Source organism: Sebastes fasciatus, chromosome 6, assembly GCF_043250625.1.
Source record: "Sebastes fasciatus isolate fSebFas1 chromosome 6, fSebFas1.pri, whole genome shotgun sequence".
In the NCBI taxonomy this organism is placed as follows: domain Eukaryota; kingdom Metazoa; phylum Chordata; class Actinopteri; order Perciformes; family Sebastidae; genus Sebastes; species Sebastes fasciatus.
The window spans coordinates 26,758,093-26,779,984 of record NC_133800.1 but is presented as its reverse complement, the minus strand read 5'-3'; the positions used below and the strand labels follow the sequence as shown (position 1 = coordinate 26,779,984).

The following is a 21,892-nucleotide window of genomic DNA, read 5'->3' as shown; positions in this document are numbered from 1 at the left end:
CACTAATGGTTCAAATAAAACACGAACACATAGCGCAAAGAGACAACTATGGAAACTCTGGGAAATATGAGCCGTCACTACAATATATCAGTAAGAAGCCTCGTTTTGATCCGCTCCGTTTGAGTGTTTTTTTTTTTTTTTCTTTTTCAATCTAGCTCAATAGAAAAAAATGAGAGAAAGTAGACCTACAAACCTGGTGCATTAAAGCACAATTAGGACCAAGAGAGTAAAAAGCATCCTGTGCTCCTCTCACATCTTACTTTTTTCTACCTGTATGGATTATTCTGTTCAGTATCATGGAATAAAACAATGGACTAATGTTACACTACAGCAGGCTGAGGAGGGACAACAACTGCTGAGTGAAACATCCACATTTAGTCTTTATTAACTCAAATTATAGTTATGAAGAAATCAGTCAGACTGTTATATTAATGTGTTGTTTAACCCCCTGTTTACTTTATCTCGGCACTTGCGTGTGTGCACATTTTGACCCTGGCAATAGCAAGACGCAGGGCGTGCCAGGGCGTGCCTGAGGAGTTATCTGTAGCCTACAGTACCTCCTCATTTCAAAACAGAAACCAAGATAAGGTGGCAGCTGGCTAGAGAAGATCACTAGATAACAACCTACTTGCTCTTGGCTATATCGTATGTTATTTCCAGTAAATATCAAAAATAAAACGTGTGTTTTCTAATGAAAACAACATGTTTTTACAGTAAGTTGCATTAAAACAATAAAAGAATATTAATTAATTTGGGGAAAACTGGGGAAGTTTCATGGGATATTTATGAGTTAAATATTTTACCCTATTCACCTGTACAGTCTCACCTTAAAGAATCACACAGCTGTAAATAAAATGTTTACAGCTGTGAAGGAGCTGGGAAGAGTTTCTCAGTGAAAGTGTCTCTGTGAGTGTAGATGTGAGTCATGTCTTCAGGGTCGTAGAAGGACACCTCCCCCCTGTCATAGTCCAGCTGGACTCTGATCCTCTGGATCTCTTCACTCTGAATGTCTCACTAAGACCATCAGTGTATTTTCCACTAAGATGAATTTAACACCAGATTCCATCTTTTGGTGAGGCAGATCTCTCTCCCTTCCTGTCAGCTGACTCTTTAGCCAAACCTACAAACCAGTGAGGATGGTCTCCCACCTCCACCTCCCAGCTGTGTTTCCCTGAGCTGAAGCCCTCAGAGCCCAAAACAATGTGATAATTAGTGTTTCTCTCTGGATTGTCAGGAAGCTGCTGCCTTGTGTCTCCACGTCTCACACTGGTCAGATCATCAGACAGATAAAGCCAGCGGCTTGCAGTGTTTGGGTCCAGAATGACAGGACTGAAGTGGACTTTATGATAATCACATGCAGTTTGGGGCAAGTCATAGTCAAGTCATCACACTGACACACTGACAGCTGTTGTTGCCTGTTGGGCTGCAGTTTGCCATGTTATGATTTGAGCATATTTTTTATGCTGAATGCAGTACCTGTGAGGGTTTCTGGACAATATTTGTCATTATTTTGTGTTGTTAATTGATTTCCAATAATAAATATATACATACATTTGAATAAAGCAATCATATTTGCCCACTCCCATGTTGATAAGAGTATTAAAGACTTGACAAATCTCCCTTTAACGTACATTTTGAACGGATAAAAAATTTGATTAATTTGCGATTAATCGTGATTAACTATTTTAATTGATTAACAACCCTAGTTTTAATATCTTTTTCACTTTATATATTTTCATTGCAAAACCCCTCAAAACTACTGTAAATCCTAAAAACTAAGTAGTGTATCTGTTCTTACTTAAGGTATGTAAGATTGTGCCAGATCATAATCATATATAACCTAGTTACAGTATTTCTTTTCAGGGATAATCAGGTAATAATGATGCATGAAGAAACAACCAACAACATTAAAGTTGATTTACTTCACAGCACTTTATATGCACAGTTTTTTGTTTTTTTAACGTTTAAGTTTTACTCACAAACAGACAGTTGGTGGAAATAAACTGACTTCTGTTGAACATGCTGGGCAGCCTGCAGGGAAAGTTGCAGGCTTTGTTGCCCCCTTGTGGAGACAAAGAAAGGGAATTTATGTCCACACACAACTGTAACTGAATGTGTGAAGGCCAATCTGTGAAAATGTACTGTACTGTATATGAATATAAAATGTGTAAAATGCAATATGAAAGCCGTCAGGCATCCCATATCTGAAAAAAGCCGAAAAGCAAGAAGGTATAAGTCCTACTGGAAAATGGAGAGGAATCAGAATTTGTTTTGTTGTTTGTTTAAGTCATCAATTAGATGACTACTTTGTCCATGCACACTGAATATCACACTTTTCAGTAACTATAATGCATCTGCTTCATCACAAATTCAACATCAACTTTCACCACTGGAGGTCAACAAAAACAAGATTCTCTAAGGAGACACTACAGGTGGATAAGGCAAAAAAATTGACTGATAGATATCAACATGAAACTTCCAAAGTTGATTACTTACATTAACACAATTATTTTTTGTAATACAAGTTTTCTGAAAATGCATGTTTACATATGCAAACCAGGCATTATCTTACTAAATATGTGATAATTTAAATACATTTCCAGAACAGAAATGTGAACATTGGATAAAAACTGTCTCAAAATTCTTGTTTCATTTTTTTTGACACATTGGAGTCAAATGTTTTTACAGAGGGGATGTTGGATATCTCTTTTCATCGCTCCATAAATCAGAAAATACTGTCAAGAGTAATAAAAAAAAAAAAACAATTTTCGCCATGTCTATATGAATAAAATGTTCTATAAATCAGGCTGTGAATGATAAATGAACAAACCCCTCTGTAAAAACCTTCAGAATATAGATAGGAATGAAACTAGAAAGTTTGGTGAATGTAAGTGCTACTGAAGTAGAGATTTCTGGCTCTGAATCTGAGAAAGTACTAATTTTGAGAAAACTGCCTTTAAAGATATGGATTGTTAAATTCCATACAATTTGTAAGAAACTATAAGTGAATAGGGTAAATATCTTTAACTAATAGATATTAAATGAATAATGCTGTAGCGTTATTGCATAGAGCATATTGATAATCAATCATTAATTAATATCAAAATATATATCTCTAATAAATAACTCAAATTTATTAATCATAAACCCATGAATTGTAATAAAAGGTGAAGGAGAGTGGTGAAACTCAGCTTCAAATATCACACACAATTAGTTTTAATATCAGAATTTATCCAGGAGCCACCTAATTTTATAAAAACAGGGAAAAATTCAAAATGTGATATTAATCAATTGAGTCTCTTAATCTCAGGGTTGCTACGGAGTTCTTGGTCATAGTGAACAGTGATTCAAATTGTTTATACACACACACAAGTCAAATAACCAAGTTCTTTAGAACATGAAATGTTTATTTAAAATAAGCTCTGTGACAAATGTTTATCATATTTACATGTTTTGTTCCGTAAAATAATCTCCACAAATAAACACCACTTTATGATTTTTGAAGCATGAATGCAGTTGACATAAGTAAAAAGCTAAGGTTAGGCTATAAACAAACTACACCACGGTGGCATGACTATATATAGTCATGCCACCGTGGTGTAGTTTGTTTATCCTGTTTATCCTGTTTGTCCTCCTTTACCGCCTCGCCGTGTATACACAACGAGGCTGTAAAGGAGGACGAGTCACCGTGATGAAGTTTAGTAGTCTCATTTAGTCACTTGTTAGCAACCACCTTTTTTAAGACACATAAAAGCTTCAAAATTCACTAGTGGGATATTTACTGACGCATTTTATAACATCTCTTCAGCTTGTGTTAACCACAGACCTTATTTCAGGCATCTAACTGAAAACCCATTGACTTCCAGAAGAGGAAACAGGAAGTGCTAAAATGCTAACTCATTTCTGTGTTTTAGGATTCATTCCTGTAGCACTTTATAAATAATAAGTTAGTTCCATAAATGTTGAAGTTGAAAGAGTTTCAGTAAGACATTTAATGTATTTAAAATAAAAAATTGAAAGAGAAAGATTAAATATTGTATTTTTTAAAGCTGGTTGTATAATTATCTTTCATTATTTGTATTCTTCGTAATTCGTCACCTGAACATTTGACAGATTTATGTAAAGAAACAACCTCATACACAAACTACAGAATAAAAACTGCTGGTGATTTAATTACACATCATGTGAAGCAGCATCCATCTGATGTACATTTTATAAAGATATATTTGATTTAATAAAAAACCCATGAAACTAAATTGTACTGCTGACATTTCCTTTATTTTAATCACAAACTGGACATTGTCATTTATCATTCATATTATTGATCATGAATACACTACAAAAAATATCATATACAGTTTGAAGAAGCGCTGTAAGAATTAAAGACTGAATCAAAGCATGTTTATATTTTTATGACCCATACTGTTGACTTGATTCTGATATTGTATATACTTGTGTATATATTTACACCGTATTGTTAGACTTTATATTTACACTTTTTTATATTTACACTCTTCTCACTTTTTGTTGCAACTGCTGCACAGCAATTTCCCTCAGGATGAATAAAGTTTTATCTTATCTTAAAATAAAACACCATTAAAACAAAAGATCCAAAATTGAAATAATTCATCAGAAGATCCTAGAAAATATCAAAAACATAAACTAATGATTGAAACTACTATATAATGTTGTTTGACTCATAACAAGATGCTGATAACCAGAATAATTAACAGCTTTAATCTTTAAAGTTTGTCTCCTGATGATGTGATACAGATTTTGTAGCCACAATTTCTTGTGGATTAATCTTAGTTACCGTCTTTAAAACATTTTTGCTAAACAACAAATCCTTAATTTCTCAAGGTATTTCCAAAAATGAATTTCAGATATAAAAAAATGTTTATGTTCATGTTTTTACAGTAAGTTGCATTAAAACAATAAAAGAATATTAATTAACTTGGGACAGTAGAGACAGTAGAGAAAAACGGTTTCTGTGACCCTCAACAAATCATAAAAAGATAACAATCAATCAGAGCCAGAATGTGTTTTGATGAACTGAGACTCTGAGTGTAAAGTGTAAAACATTGAAATCATAAATCAGAGCTGCAATAACTGATCAGAAGATCCAGAAATCTGACAAACTAAAAATGTTGTCTGATGATGATAAAAGTTAAGGAGAGACACTACGGGCAGAAACATTGTTTTTCATACACTGGTCAATTTTGACATTTTTGGGCTATATTGCTTCAATAACACGTCTTCTTTCAGACTAGTGGAAAGAAAACATCCATAATACACATTTAGGTGTTTATTTTACTACTTTGTCTATTTGCGTCTGTAGATTACTCCTACATTCACCCAAAGTTATATTTAGATAATGCCTCATTTGCATATTTAAACATAACATTTCAGAAAACTTGTCGTGCAAAAAATAATTGCCTTAATGTCAGTAATCAACTGGGGAAGTTTCATGGTGATATCTATTAGTTAAATATTTTACCCTATTCACCTTTAGAGTCTCCCCTTAAAGAATCACACAGCTGAAACAAAGTGTTTGGTATAGTGGATACAGTAGATGTTATATTGTTGTCTGATTAAACACAAGATGATGATAACCATAAGTAAACTGATTTGGAGCTGTATGAAAGTTTAAGACCTGATGATGTAATGCAGTTTAAGTATTGAGTAAATATTATTTCTGTTATAACTGTTGATTGTCTTGATTATATTAGTGAGATCTAGACAGACAGTGAAGTCAGATTAAAATCTGAACTAACACCAACGTGTCTGAACATCACAGAGAATCTCAGTTTGACTGATTTTGATATAAACAGTTTTAGCATCACCAGCTGGTCCAATATAGAAATATGGGAAGAGTTTCTCAGTGAAAGTGTCTCTGTGAGTGTAGATGTGAGTCATGTCTTCAGGGTCGTAGAAGGACACCTCCCCCCTGTCATAGTCCAGCTGGACTCTGATCCTCTGGAGACTCTTCTTCACTCTGACTGTCTCACCAAGACCATTAGTGTATTTTCCACTGCGATGAGTTAAACTCCAGATTCCATATTTTGGTGAGGAATATATCTCTCCCTTCCTGTCAGCTGACTCTTTAGCCAAACCTACAAGCCAGTGAGGATGGTCTCCCACCTCCACCTCCCAGCTGTGTTTCCCTGAGCTGAAGCCCTCAGAGCCCAGAACAGTGGCAGAATAAGTGTTTCTCTCTGGATTGTCAGGAAGCTGCTGCCTTGTGTCTCCAAGTCTCAAACTGGTCAGATCATCAGACAGATAGAGCCTGGGGTGTGCAGTGTTTGGGTCCAGAATGACAGGACTGAAGTGGACCTTGTCCTTCATCTTCTCCCAGATTCTGAAGGACAGGTTGCCCAGGTGTTTGGCCACATCTATCAGCGCTCCTGAGACCAGCTGTGGATCTGACAGTGAGCACTGGACTCTGGCTCTGGTCTGAGTGGCTTTATAACTGCTGAGGAAGGGCATGTTGTGTTTCTGCAGGTCTTCTTCAACAGCAGAGATACTGTATGACAGAGAGGAGATTTGCTCCTGAATCATCTTCATCTCTCTGCTGATAGTCTTCCCCTTCTGCTCCTCTTCCTCCCTCAGAGCTGCCAGTCTGGACTCCTCTTCCTCTTTCAGGAACTGGTGGAGCTTGTTGAACTCTGCTCTGATCTGCCTCTCTGTGGACAACAGCTGCTTCTTGGAGTGTTGAATCACTTCATCGTATGTTTTCTCTACTTGTTTGTGTTTGTCCCTCTTGTCCTGTAGAGACTCTAAGTCAGATTTCAGCTGGTCCTTCAGGTCACTGACTGCTTGTTCTACAGGAACCACCTCGTGACTCTGGTGGAGAGAAAACTCACAGACAGGACACACAGCTCTCTCTTCATCCTTACAGAACAGTCTAGGCTTTTCTTGATGTTTACTACACACCACCTCCACCTTCTTCTCTTCTTTTTCTGTCTCAGATGATCCAGCTTTCTGTCTCTCAGCAAACGAGTCAGACAGTTCCTTCAGTGCAAAGTTCACTCCTGGAAAATCATTTGAGGATTTTCTTTTACAAATGGGACAGTTTTTGTTTTCAGCTTGTTCCCAGAATTTCTTCAGGCAGCTTGAACAGAAGCTGTGGTTGCAGCTCAGAGACACAGGATCTCTGAAAGTCTCTGAACACACATGGCAGTTCAGGAAACTTTCAACAAGAGCAATTTTCTCAGCCATTTGTCTTGGTATCTAAATTGTCTTTCAAAAGCAAGACTCACCGAGTTACTGTCCCGTCTCTTGATTGCTTCAAATAATCCAAACGTGTGTTTTCCAGCAGAGATCTCACACCCAGCTCTGATCAACAATGTCAAAATCTACTTTCATTTACACTCACCTCTGTCACAGGGTGAATTATTATCAGGAAATGCTGCCATGTCATTATGTTACCAGCAGATGGTGTCAGGATGTCATTCAGAGTTCAACACTTTCCTCTTGATTAAGAACAATAACATTTCTTTTTAAATCTATAATCAATTTTCATAGACTAAACAAAATAAAATGCAAAATATATATAAATAATTGTGACTTCTCCTGTTTTGTTTCGCTAAATAAATAATAGAAATGTTCATAAAATGCCAAAAACAAGGAGATGATTGTAATGTTTTAGTCTAACGAGGACTGAACATTTCAACAGGCTGACTGACACTAAACCAGTTGCATGACTTTGTTAGTTTCATCCAGTTTGACTAAATAGATAGCACTCTCTAAACCATCACTTATAGGAATTAAACTTGTTATTTACTTTTCATTTCATTTGCTTATTCTCCTATTCATCACAAGTCAAAGTGGTCAAATGTCTGTGCAAGTGCGAGTATTTTCCAAAAAGAGAAAACTCACTAAAATTACTGTTGTTTTTCACATTGTGTCACAGTAAATGTACAAATAACAATCATGATATAGAATCTACATACATTTTCTCAACCTGACTGTATTTGTTTTACTTTCTGGCACATTTTCTCCCTCATTCATTCATTCATTCATTCATTCATTCATACGTTCATTCATTCATTCATTCAGCACAAAATTAATGTTGGTCTCTTAAGAGCTGAAAAGACTCATGTCAGAGATATAATTCAATCTGAATCATGTGTTTGAGATGATTTGACTCATTTGGTGCCTGATGAAGCAACAACAACATCAAGAGACACAGCAGTGATGCATTTCTTAGATACTCTGGACATAAAGTATGTTGACGAATATGCATTAAAATAACAATCTATCAGAAACTATTAAGAGGAGCTACTATTGATCAACCTGTGCAGCAAACAACAATATGCATGTAAATAAGTAACAGAAATAAAATGTTCAGTGTTCAAAATGAGCAACAAAACGTGGACTTTGTCTCCATCTAGTGGTGTTAACAGGAAGTAAAATGTGTCCATGCATTCACATGTTGTATACATACTGTACATTCAATAATGTTGATGACATTATGCACATGTGAGCATGTTGTCCCTGAAAACTGCATTCAGTAGGTTACAGAATGAATCAAATGTAAAAGTGAAATCATTTCTTAAACAATGTTGTCTTCTTGGAAATGCTTATCCATCTCTACAGCCTTCATACACTGTGTTAGCATTATACAGTCCTGCTGACTGACTCAACTGGATTAAAGAAACACATCTTTATAGTGAACATCTTAATGCTCCTTAAGGTCAGTTTAGACAGCCATCACTACATCTCTGTGTATACAACCCTCAGTGCTCCCTCTCTTCAGTGAGGCTGTCCAGAACAGACTGGAGTATCAACACACTGTTACGACTTCAACTAACAAAGCTGATCAACAACTGACATGATTCTGCTTGTTTGTTTGTTTTTATATGAGATTATAATGATGCAGTGAAGTTGTAGGAGGGTAAAGTTGAACCATCTTTTAAATGTGATTTCTGACTGTTTCTAATGTTGACAACACACACAGTGAGGTACAGACCAGTGTGAGAATCAAAACAAGTCCATCTAAATTAAACAAGTTGCACAATTCATTTATTCCTCACATGTTTTCAGCTATTTAGCCGTCATCAGGCTGCTATGAGGTTGTTTCTACAATCAGTTAATTAGTCATGTGACTTTACAGAAGCAAATAGAGCGGTGCAGGGATGATGAATTAATGTAGGGCAACCTGGAAGTCAGCATCACAAAGCCGATGGGATTTTTACATTGTCAAACTTTCTGCTTTCCATCAGCAAGTGCTCCTCTATTGGAAGTTAATTTACAAACATAACTTTACACCACATAACACACCTGTGTGGAACAATAGACACATTTTGTGGAGTAAAAAATCAGAGTACATAGAGGATTGGAAATCCAAAGGGATTTGGGCTGTAGCCCATTTCATGAATGACAGTGGAAACTTGTTACAGCATGAAGAGTTTTGTGAGAAGTTCTCAATCCAATGTACCGTTAAGAACTATAATAGAAAGATAAAAGCCGTACCAGCTTCCCTTAGATCAGGGGTCAGCAACCTTTACTATCAAAAGAGATATTTTATGCAAAGAAAAAAAAAAAAATCTGTCTAGAGCCGCAAAACATTTGAGCATTGTGATGAAGGTAAGACAGTTTATAGTATAAGTATATAGCATATAAGTCTAATGCAGTGAGGGCCAAAGTGCAAATGTACTACGGAGTATTAGGGCCACATTGAGGGAAAAAAAATCTGAGATTTCCAGAATGAAGTCATAATATTACAAGAAAAAAGTTGTAATATTACGAGAATAAAGTTAGAACTTTACGAGAAAAAAATAAAATAACACGTAAAAATTACTACTTTATAATATTATGATTTTATTCTCATAATATTACGACTTTTTTTCTCGTAAACTTATGACTTTATTCTCACATTACAACTTTGTTTCTCGTAAACGTATGACTTTATTTTCATAATATTACAACTTTATTCTCGTAATATTATGACTTTATTCTCGAAATCTCAGATTTATTTTTTTTCCTCAATGTGGCCCTAATACTCTGTCGTACCATCGTACATAGACCTACAACAATGATACATAAAAATGAAAATGTAAACAAAAAAACAGTTATTCATTTCCATTTTTAAAAATCCACAGGGAGCCACTGGAGAGGAGCTAAAGAGCCTCAAGTGGCTCCGGAGCCGCAGGTTGCTGACCCCTGCCTTAGATCAATGGTGATAGAAGACATCTTGTATTCAGATATCTCCCCTAGTCTAAGACAACTCTGTATAGAAGGAATTGATTTGTGTGACAGCAAGATTACCAACAAAGTTATTAGTAATATTCTGTTCAGAGAATACTTCACTAACCCAGTCAGGAGAAATTATGTTTTCAAGGAATTTGAAGCTGAAGAGTTTAAGATAATACGGAGAAGATATATTTCATTCCCTCTCCCTCCTAAGGTGAAAGAGGTGAACTTCAAAATCCTGAATGAGATTTACCCAACGAACGAATTCTTGAGACTGAGGTTTAACTTTGATGTGAATAACTGTGTATTTTGTGAAAGTGAAATTGAAAGTTTGGAACATGTGTTTTTTTTTTAATTGTGAATCAGTGAAGTTTTTCTGGAATGACATGCAGAGCTGGCTACAATCCAAGAGGACTGAGCTGTCACCATTCAGAGAGAAAACGGTCAAATTTGGTATCTTTGCTGCGAATCAGAATTTGGATTTTGTTATCAATATTTCACTATTATTAACCCTCCTGTTGTCCTCGGGTCAAATTTGACCTGTTTTCAAACTCCATCATATCATAAATATGGATTTCTTTAATCTAATTACCCAAAAATAACATGGATGGTTGCCTACTCAAAACAATATTCTGACTAAAAGTTTACATATACCAGTATGTGATAATACATCAACATTATGTTCCTCTGATAATAACTTTAGTCAAAATAATTCACAATATCTGGTTGTTTTTTTATACTAAAAAATTTGGTATAATTTCACGGAAATTAGGTTTATTAACCTTAATTTCCCCCCAAAAAGTGTAAAACTTAATAATTAGGAATGAAGTTGGCCCAAAAGGTGTAACACAGAATTGGGTGATAGTTTATACTGTATGCTTTATAAAAAGTCAAACCAGACCGGGTTCATTTTGACCCGGGAAGACAAAAGTTGCATGGTCGACGGACGGGAAGAAACAGGAGGGTTAAGTACATTTTTATACATTAATGCAGATAACTCAAAACTAAACCCTGTCTGACTATGAAGAAAGAGTTAAAACTGCTCAGTAAATCTCTTAAACTATTCTCTTTATTTGATATGTACAAATTATATAGATTATATAGACTTTATATTTACACTTTTTATATTTACACTTTTCTCACTTTTTGTTGCAACTGCTGCACAGCAATTTCCCTCAGGATGAATAAAGTTTTATCTTATCTTAAAATAAAACATCATTAGCAAAAGATCCAAAATTAAAATAACTCATCAGAAGATCCTAAAAAATATCAAAAACGAAAACTAATGATTGAAACTACGATATAATGTTGTTTGACTCAAAACAAGATGCTGATAACCAGAATAATTAACAACTTTAATCTTTAAAGTTTGTCTCCTGATGATGTGATACAGATTTTGTAGCCACATTTTCTTGTGGATTAATCTTAGTTACCGTCTTTAACAAATTTTTTCTAAACAACGAATCCTTAATTTCTCAAGGTATTTTATAAAAAATGAATTTCAGATATAAAAAATAATTGTGTTCATGTTTTATCAGTGAGTTTCATGTAAACAATAAAATAGTGTTAATTAATTTGGGATTGGAATTCATTTTACCACTTTGTCTATTTGTGTCTGTAGATTTCTCCTAAATTCACTCAAAGCCAGAATTAGATAATGCCTCATTTGCATATTTAAACATAACATTTCAGAAACTTGTAATACAAAAAATAATTGGCTTAATGTCAGTAATCAACTGGGGAAGTTTCATGGTGATATCTATTAGTTAAATATTTTACCCTATTCACCTGTAGAGTCTCCCCTTAAAGAATCACACAGCTGAAACAAAGTGTTTGGTATAGTGGATACAGCAGATGTTATATTGTGGTCTGATTAAACACAAGATGCTGATAACCAGGTTAATAAGTAAACTGATTTGGAGCTGTATGAAAGTTTAAGACCTGATGATGTAATGCAGTTTAAGTATTGAGTAAATCTTATTTCTGTTATAACTGTTGATTGTCTTGATTATTTCAATGAGATCTAGACAGACAGTGAAGTCAGATTAAAGTCTGAACTAACACCAACGTGTCTGAACATCTCAGAGAATCTCAGTTTGACAGATTTTGATATCACCAGTTTTAGCATCACCAGCTGATCCAATACAGAACCATGGGAAGAGTTTCTCAGTGAAAGTGTCTCTGAGAGTGTAGATGTGAGTCATGTCTTCAGGGTTGAAGAAGGACACCTCACCCCTGTCATAGTCCAGCTGGACTCTGATCCTCTGCAGACTCTTCTTCACTCTGACTGTCTTACAAGCTCCATCAGTGTATTTTCCACTGCGATGCCTTAAACACCAGATTCCATTTTCTGGTTTGGCATATCTCTCTCCCTTCCTGTCAACTGACTCTTTAGCCAAACCTACAAGCCAGTGAGGATGGTCTCCCACCTCCACCTCCCAGCTGTGTTTCCCTGAGCTGAAGCCCTCAGAGCCCAGAACATTGACATACTTAATGTTTCTCTCTGGATTGTCAGGAAGCTGCTGGATTGTGTCTCCATATCTCACACTGGTCAGATCATCAGACAGATAAAGATTGTAGGTTGCAGTGTTTGGGTCCAGAATGACAGGACTGAAGTGGACCTTGTCCTTCATCTTCTCCCAGACTCTGAAGGACAGGTTGCCCAGGTGTTTGGCCACATCTATCAGCGCTCCTGAGACCAGCTGTGGATCTGACAGTGAGCACTGGACTCTGGCTCTGGTCTGAGTGGCTTTATAACTGCTGAGGAAGGGCACGTTGTGTTTCTGCAGGTCTTCTTCAACAGCAGAGATACTGTCTGACAGAGAGGAGATGTGCTCCTGAATCATCTTCATCTCTCTGCTGATAGTCTTCCCCTTCTGCTCCTCTTCCTCCCTCAGAGCTGCCAGTCTGGACTCCTCTTCCTCTTTCAGGAACTGGTGGAGCTTGTTGAACTCTGCTCTGATCTGCCTCTCTGTGGACAACAGCTGCTTCTTGGAGTGTTGAATCACTTCATTGTATGTGTTCTCTACTTGTTTGTGTGTGTCCCTCTTGTCCTGTAGAGACTCTAAGTCAGATTTCAGCTGGTCCTTCAGGTCACTGACTGCTTGTTCTACCAGAACCACCTTGTGACTCTGGTGGAGAGAAAACTCACAGACAGGACACACAGCTCTCTCTTCATCCTTACAGAACAGTTTAGGCTCTTCTTGATGTTTACTACACACCACCTCCTCTTTCTTCTCTTCTTTTTCTGTCTCAGTTGATCCAGTTTTCTGTCTCTCAGCAAACGAGTCAGACAGTTCCTTCAGTGCAAAGTTCACCAAAGAACCGTCTTTAGATGATTTTCTTTTACAAATGGGACAGTTTTTGTTTTCAGCTTGTTCCCAGAATTTCTTCAGGCAGCTTGAACAGAAGCTGTGGTTGCAGCTCAGAGACACAGGATCTCTGAAAGTCTCTGAACACACATGGCAGTTCAGGTAACTTTCAAAAAGAGCTCTCTCAGCCATTTGTCTTGGTATCTAAATTTCTTTCAAAAGCAAGACTCACCGAGTTACTGTCCCGTCTCTTGATTGCTTCAAATAATCCAAATGTGTGTTTTCCAGCAGAGATCTCACACCCTGTAATGGCGTCTCAACTCTGATCAACAATGTCAAAATCTACTTTCATTTACACTTCCCTCTGTCACAGGGTGAATTATTATCAGGAAATGCTGCCATGTCATTATGTCACCAGCAGATGGTGTCACGATGTCATTCAGAGTTCAACACTTTCCTCTTGATTAAGAACAATACAATTTCTTTTCAAAAATATAATCAATTTTCAAAGACAAAAAACAATAAAATGCAAAATATGTATAAATAATTGTGACTTCTCCTGTTTTGTTTCGCTAAATAAATAATAGAAATGTTCATAAAAATGCACAAAAACAAGGAGAGGATTGTAATGTTTTAGTCTAACGAGGACTGAACATTTCAACAGGCTGACTGACACTAAACCAGTTGCATGACTTTGTTAGTTTCATCCAGTTGGACTCAATATATAGCACTCTCTAAACCTGCACTTATAGGAATTAAACTTGTTATTTACTTTTCATTTCATTTGCTTATTCTCCTATTCATCACAAGTCAAAGTGGTCAAATGTCTGTGCAATTTATTTTGAGAGTATTTTCCAAAAAACATGAGAGAAAACTCACTAAAATGACTGTTGTTTTTCTACATTGTGTCACAGTAAATGTACAAATAATAATCATGATATAGAATCTACATAAAGTCTCTCAACCTGACTGTATTTGTTTCACTTTCTGGCACATTTTCTTTCTCGTTCATTCATTCATTCATTCATGAGTTTTGATGATGATGGTACAGCAGCACAAAATTAAAGTTGGCTTCTTAAGAGCTGGAAAGACTCATGTCTGAGATATAATTCAATCTGAATCAAGTGTTTGAGATGATTTAACTCATTTGGTGCCTGATGAAGCAACAACAACATCAAGAGACACAGCAGTGATGCATTTCTTAGATACTCTGGACATAAAGTATGTTGACGAATACGCATTAAAAGAAAAATCTATCAGAAACTACTAAGAGGAGCTACTATTGATCAACCTGTGCAGCAAACAACAATATGCATGTAAATAAGTAACAGAAATAAAATGTTCAGTGTTCAAAATGAGCAACAAAACGTGGACTTTGTCTACATCTTGTGGCGTTTTACGGGAAGTAAAATGTGTCCATGCAATCACACATGTTGTATACATACTGTACATTCAGTAATGTTGATGACATTATGCACATGTGAGCATGTTGTCCCTGAAAACTGCATTCAGTAGGTTACAGAATTAATCAAATGTAAAAGTGAAATCATTTCTTAAACAATGTTGTCTCTTTGGAAATGCTTATCCATCTCTACAGCCTTCATACACTGTGTTAGCATCATACAGTCCTGCTGACTGACTCAACTGGTTTAAAGAAACACATCTTTATAGTGAACATCTTAATGCTCCTTAAGGTCAGTTTAGACAGCCATCACTACATCTCTGTGTATACAACCCTCAGTGCTCCCTCTCTTCAGTGAGGCTGTCTAGAACAGACTGGAGTATCAACACACTGTTACGACTTCAACTAACAAAGCTGATCAACAACTGACATGATTCTGCTTGTTTGTTTGTTTTTATATGAGATTATAATGATGCAGTGAAGTTGTAGGAGGGTAAAGTTGAACCATCTTTTAAATGTGATTTCTGACTGTTTCTAATGTTGACAACACACACAGTGAGGTACAGACCAGTGTGAGAATCAAAACAAGTCCATCTAAATTAAACAAGTTGCACAATTCATTTATTCCTCACATGTTTTCAGCTATTTAGCCGTCATCAGGCTGCTATGAGGTTGTTTCTACAATCAGTTAATTAGTCATGTGGCTTTACAGAAGCAAATAGAGCGGTGCAGGGATGATGAATTAATGTAGGCCAACCTGGAAGTCAGAATCACAAAGCCGATGGGATTTTTACATTGTCAAACTTTCCGCTTTCCATCAGCAAGTGCTCCTCTATTGGAAGTTAATTTACAAACATAACTTTACACCACATAACACACCTGTGTGGAACAATAGACACATTTTGTGGAGTAAAAAATCAGAGTACATAGTGGTTTGGAAATCCAAAGGGATTTGGGCTGTAGCCCATTTCATGGATGGCAGTGGAAACTTGTGACATCATGAAGAGTTTTGTGAGAAGTTCTCAATCCAATGTACCGTTAAGAACTATAATAGAAAGATAAAAGCCGTACCAGCTTCCCTTAGATCAGGGGTCAGCAAGCTTTACTATCAAAAGAGCCATTTTTAGGCAAAGAAAAAAAAAAAATCTGTCTGGAGCCGCAAAACATTTGAGCATTGTGATGAAGGTAACACAGTTTATAGTCTAAGTATATAGTATATACGTCTAATGCAGTGAGGGCCAAAGTGCAAATGTACTACGGAGTATTAGGGCCACGTTAAGGGGGGAAAAAATCAGAGATTTCCAGAATAAAGTCATAATATTACAAGAAAAAAAGTCGTAATATTACGAGAATAAAGTTAAAACTTTACGAGAAAAAAATTAAATAAGTAAAATTACTACTTTATAATATTATGATTTTATTCTCATAATATTACGACTTTTTTTTCTCGTAAACTTCTGACTTTATTCTCACATTACAACTTTGTTTCTCGTAAACGTATGACTTTATTTTCATAATATTACAACTTTATTCTCGTAATATTATGACTTTATTCTCGAAATCTCAGATTTATTTTTTTTCCTCAATGTGGCCCTAATACTCTGTCGTACCGTCGTACATTAGACCTACAACAATGATACATAAAAATGAAAATGTAAACAAAAAACAGTTATTCATTTCCATTTTTAAAAATCCACAGGGAGCCACTGGAGAGGAGCTAAAGAGCCTCAAGTGGCTCCGGAGCCGCAGGTTGCTGACCCCTGCCTTAGATCAATGGTGATAGAAGACATCTTGTATTCAAATATCTCCCCTAGTCTAAGACAACTCTGTATAGAAGGAATTGATTTGTGTGACAGCAAGATTACCAACAAAGTTATTAGTAATATTCTGTTCAGAGAATACTTCACTAACCCAGTCAGGAGAAATTATGTTTTCAAGGAATTTGAAGCTGAAGAGTTTAAGATAATACGGAGAAGATATATTTCATTCCCTCTCCCTCCTAAGGTGAAAGAGGTGAACTTCAAAATCCTGAATGAGATTTACCCAACGAACGAATTCTTGAGACTGAGGTTTAACTTTGATGTGAATAACTGTGTATTTTGTGAAAGTGAAATTGAAAGTTTGGAACATGTGTTTTTTTTTTAATTGTGAATCAGTGAAGTTTTTCTGGAATGACATGCAGAGCTGGCTACAATCCAAGAGGACTGAGCTGTCACCATTCAGAGAGAAAACGGTCAAATTTGGTATCTTTGCTGCGAATCAGAATTTGGATTTTGTTATCAATATTTCACTATTATTAACCCTCCTGTTGTCCTCGGGTCAAATTTGACCTGTTTTCAAACTCCATCATATCATAAATATGGATTTCTTTAATCTAATTACCCAAAAATAACATGGATGGTTGCCTACTCAAAACAATATTCTGACTAAAAGTTTACATATACCAGTATGTGATAATACAACAACATTATGTTCCTCTGATAATAACTTTAGTCAAAATAATTCACAATATCTGGTTGTTTTTTTATACTAAAAAATTTGGTATAATTTCACGGAAATTAGGTTTATTAACCTTAATTTCCCCCCAAAAAGTGTAAAACTTAATAATTAGGAATGAAGTTGGCCCAAAAGGTGTAACACAGAATTGGGTGATAGTTTATACTGTATGCTTTATAAAAAGTCAAACCAGACCGGGTTCATTTTGACCCGGGAAGACAAAAGTTGCATGGTCGACGGACGGGAAGAAACAGGAGGGTTAAGTACATTTTTATACATTAATGCAGATAACTCAAAACTAAACCCTGTCTGACTATGAAGAAAGAGTTAAAACTGCTCAGTAAATCTCTTAAATTATTCTCTTTATTTGATATGTACAAATTAATTTGAGATGAGCACTGTTTGTTTTAATTTATGATATATACTATATATATATATATATATACATATATATATATATATATATATATGTTGAGATTGAAAACTAAAACAACTCATCAGAAGATCCCAAAAATATCAAAAACTTAAACTAATGATTGAAACTACTATATAATGTTGTTTGACTCAAAACAAGATGCTGATACCCAGAATAATTAACGGCTTTTATCTTTACAAGATAAAAGCTCGACACAAGATGTTGTTGTGTTTCAAACACATGGGCCAGACGTGGCCATCGAACAGGCTGGGGGGGTCTGGCACAGTGTAGTTCCTAGAGCACTAGGAAAGTTACAAGATGTACATTTTATAAAGATATATTGGATTTAAATTTTATATAAAAAAAAACATGAAACTAAATTGTACTGCTGATATTTCCTTTATTTTGATCACAAATTGGACATTGTCATTTATCAGTCATATTATTGATCTTGTATACACTACAAAAAATATCATATACAGTTTGAAGAAGCGCTGTAAGAATTAAAGACTGAATCAAAGCATGTTTATATTTTTATGATCCACACTGTTAACTTGATTTTGGCATTGTATATATTTTTGTATATATTTACACCATATTGTCATAGACTTTATATTTACACTTTTTATATTTACACTTTTCTCACTTTTTGTTGCAACTACTGCACAGCAATTTCCCTCAGGATGAATAAAGTTTTATCTTATCTTAAAATAAAACATCATTAGCAAAAGATCCAAAATTAAAATAACTCATCAGAAGATCCTAAAAAATATCAAAAACGAAAACTAATGATTGAAACTACGATATAATGTTGTTTGACTCAAAACAAGATGCTGATAACCAGAATAATTAACAACTTTAATCTTTAAAGTTTGTCTCCTGATGATGTGATACAGATTTTGTAGCCACATTTTCTTGTGGATTAATCTTAGTTACCGTCTTTAACAATTTTTTTCTAAACAACGAATCCTTAATTTCTCAAGGTATTTTATAAAAAATGAATTTCAGATATAAAAAATAATTGTGTTCATGTTTTATCAGTGAGTTTCATGTAAACAATAAAATAGTGTTAATTAATTTGGGATTGGAATTCATTTTACCACTTTGTCTATTTGTGTCTGTAGATTTCTCCTAAATTCACTCAAAGCCAGAATTAGATAATGCCTCATTTGCATATTTAAACATAACATTTCAGAAACTTGTAATACAAAAAATAATTGGCTTAATGTCAGTAATCAACTGGGGAAGTTTCATGGTGATATCTATTAGTTAAATATTTGACCCTATTCACCTTTAGAGTCTCCCCTTAAAGAATCACACAGCTGAAACAAAGTGTTTGGTATAGTGGATACAGCAGATGTTATATTGTGGTCTGATTCAACACAAGATGCTGATAACCAGGTTAATAAGTAAACTGATTTGGAGCTGTATGAAAGTTTAAGACCTGATGATGTAATGCAGTTTAAGTATTGAGTAAATATTATTTCTGTTATAACTGTTGATTGTCTTGATTATTTCAATGAGATCTAGACAGACAGTGAAGTCAGATTAAAGTCTGAACTAACACCAACGTGTCTGAACATCACAGAGAATCTCAGTTTGACAGATTTTGATATCAGCAGTTTTAGCATCACCAGCTGATCCAATACTGAACCATGGGAAGAGTTTCTCAGTGAAAGTGTCTCTGTGAGTGTAGATGTGAGTCATGTCTTCAGGGTCGTAGAAGGACACCTCCCCGCTGTCATAGTCCAGCTGGACTCTGATCCTCTGGAGACTCTTCTTCACTCTGACTGTCTTACCAGCTCCATTAATGTATTTTCCACTGCGATGAGTTAAACACCAGATTCCATCTTTTCGTGTGGAATATCTCTTCTCCTTCCTGTCAACTGACTCTTTAGCCAAACCTACATTCCAGTCAGGATGGTCTCCCACCTCCACCTCCCAGCTGTGTTTCCCTGAGCTGAAGCCCTCAGAGCCCAGAACAGTGGCATACTTAGTGTTTCTCTCTGGATTGTCAGGAAGCTGCTGGTCTGTGTCTCCACGTCTCACACTGGTCAGATCATCAGACAGATAGAGAATGGGGTATGCAGTGTTTGGGTCCAGAATGACAGGACTGAAGTGGACCTTGTCCTTCATCTTCTCCCAGACTCTGAAGGACAGGTTGCCCAGGTGTTTGGCCACATCTATCAGCGCTCCTGAGACCAGCTGTGGATCTGACAGTGAGCACTGGACTCTGGCTCTGGTCTGAGTGGCTTTATAACTGCTGAGGAAGGGCACGTTGTGTTTCTGCAGGTCTTCTTCAACAGCAGAGATACTGTCTGACAGAGAGGAGATGTGCTCCTGAATCATCTTCATCTCTCTGCTGATAGTCTTCCCCTTCTGCTCCTCTTCCTCCCTCAGAGCTGCCAGTCTGGACTCCTCTTCCTCTTTGAGGAACTGGTGGAGCTTGTTGAACTCTGCTCTGATCTGCCTCTCTGTGGACAACAGCTGCTTCTTGGAGTGTTGAATCACTTCATGGTATGTTTTCTCTACTTGTTTGTGTTTGTCCCTCTTGTCCTGTAGAGACTCTAAGTCAGATTTCAGCTGGTCCTTCAGGTCACTGACTGCTTGTTCTATAGGAACCACCTTGTGACTCTGGTGGAGAGAAAACTCACAGACAGGACACACAGCTCTCTCTTCATCCTTACAGAACAGTCTAGGCTCTTCTTGATGTTTACTACACACCACCTCCACCTTCTTCTCTTCTTTTTCTGTCTCAGATGATCCAGCTTTGTGTCTCTCAGTAAACGAGTCAGACAGTTCCTTCAGTGCAAAGTTCACTCCTGGAAAATCCTTTGAGGATTTTCTTTTACAAATGGGACAGTTTTTGTTTTCAGCTTGTTCCCAGAATTTCTTCAGGCAGCTTGAACAGAAGCTGTGGTTGCAGCTCAGAGACACAGGATCTCTGAAAGTCTCTGAACACACATGGCAGTTCAGGAAACTTTCAAAAAGAGCTCTCTCAGCCATTTGTCTTGGTATCTAAATTGTCTTTCAAAAGCAAGACTCACCGAGTTACTGTCCCGTCTCTTGATTGCTTCAAATAATCCAAACGTGTGTTTTCCAGCAGAGATCTCACACCCTGTGATGGCGTCTCAGCTCTGATCAACAATGTCAAAATCTACTTTCATTTACACTCACCTCTGTCACAGAGTGAATTATTATCAGGAAATGCTGCCATGTCATTATGTCACCAGCAGATGGTGTCAGGATGTCATTCAGAGTTCAACACTTTCCTCTTGATTAAGAACAATACAATTTCTTTTTAAATCTATAATCAATTTTCATAGACTAAACAAAATAAAATGCAAAATATGTATAAATAATTGTGACTTCTCCTGTTTTGTTTTCTAAATAAATAATAGAAATATTCATAAAAATGCACAAAAACAAGGAGATGATTGTAATGTTTTAGTCTAACGAGGACTGAACATTTCAACAGGCTGACTGACACTAAACCAGTTGCATGACTTTGTTAGTTTCATCCAGTTGGACTAAATTTATAGCACTCTCTAAACCTGCACTTATACAAATTAAACTTGTTTTTTACTTTTCATTTCATTTGCTTATTCTCCTATTCATCACAAGTCAAAGTGGTCAAATGTCTGTGCAATGTATTTTGAGAGTATTTTCCAAAAAGAGAAAACTCACTAAAATGACTGTTGTTTTTCACATTGTGTCACAGTAAATGTACAAATAACAATCATGATATAGAATCTACATAAAGTTTCTCAACCTAACTGTATTTGTTTTACTTTCTGGCACATTTTCTCTCTCATTCATTCCTTCATTCATTCATTCATTCATTCATTCATGAGTTTTGATGATGATGGTACAGCAGCTCAAAATAAATGCTGGCCTCTTAAGAGCTGAAAAGACTCATGTCTGAGATATAATTCAATCTGAATCATGTGTTTGAGATGATTTGACTCATTTGGTGCCTGATGAAGCAACAACAACATCAAGAGACACAGCAGTGATGCATTTCTTAGATACTCTGGACATAAAGTATGTTGACGAATACGCATTAAAAGAAAA

General features: G+C 36.0%; 3 protein-coding genes across 3 annotated transcripts; all 3 read right to left on the bottom strand.

Annotated features, from left to right (window-relative positions):
- Nucleotides 1-4,256: 4,256 nt before the first annotated feature.
- Nucleotides 4,257-7,220, bottom strand: LOC141769615 (nuclear factor 7, brain-like). The gene has a single exon (XM_074638860.1). The coding sequence runs from the start codon at nucleotides 7,216-7,218 to the stop codon at nucleotides 5,770-5,772; it is 1,449 nt and encodes a 482-aa protein (XP_074494961.1). The 5' UTR covers nucleotides 7,219-7,220; the 3' UTR covers nucleotides 4,257-5,769.
- Nucleotides 7,221-12,275: 5,055 nt separating this feature from the next.
- LOC141770097 (nuclear factor 7, brain-like) lies at nucleotides 12,276-13,697 on the bottom strand. The gene has a single exon (XM_074639761.1). It carries the CDS (start codon nucleotides 13,695-13,697, stop codon nucleotides 12,276-12,278), a length of 1,422 nt encoding a protein of 473 aa, XP_074495862.1.
- A 4,507-nt stretch (nucleotides 13,698-18,204) lies between these two features.
- LOC141769621 (zinc-binding protein A33-like) lies at nucleotides 18,205-20,951 on the bottom strand. The gene has a single exon (XM_074638867.1). It carries the CDS (start codon nucleotides 20,822-20,824, stop codon nucleotides 19,379-19,381), a length of 1,446 nt encoding a protein of 481 aa, XP_074494968.1. The 5' UTR covers nucleotides 20,825-20,951; the 3' UTR covers nucleotides 18,205-19,378.
- Nucleotides 20,952-21,892: the final 941 nt, after the last annotated feature.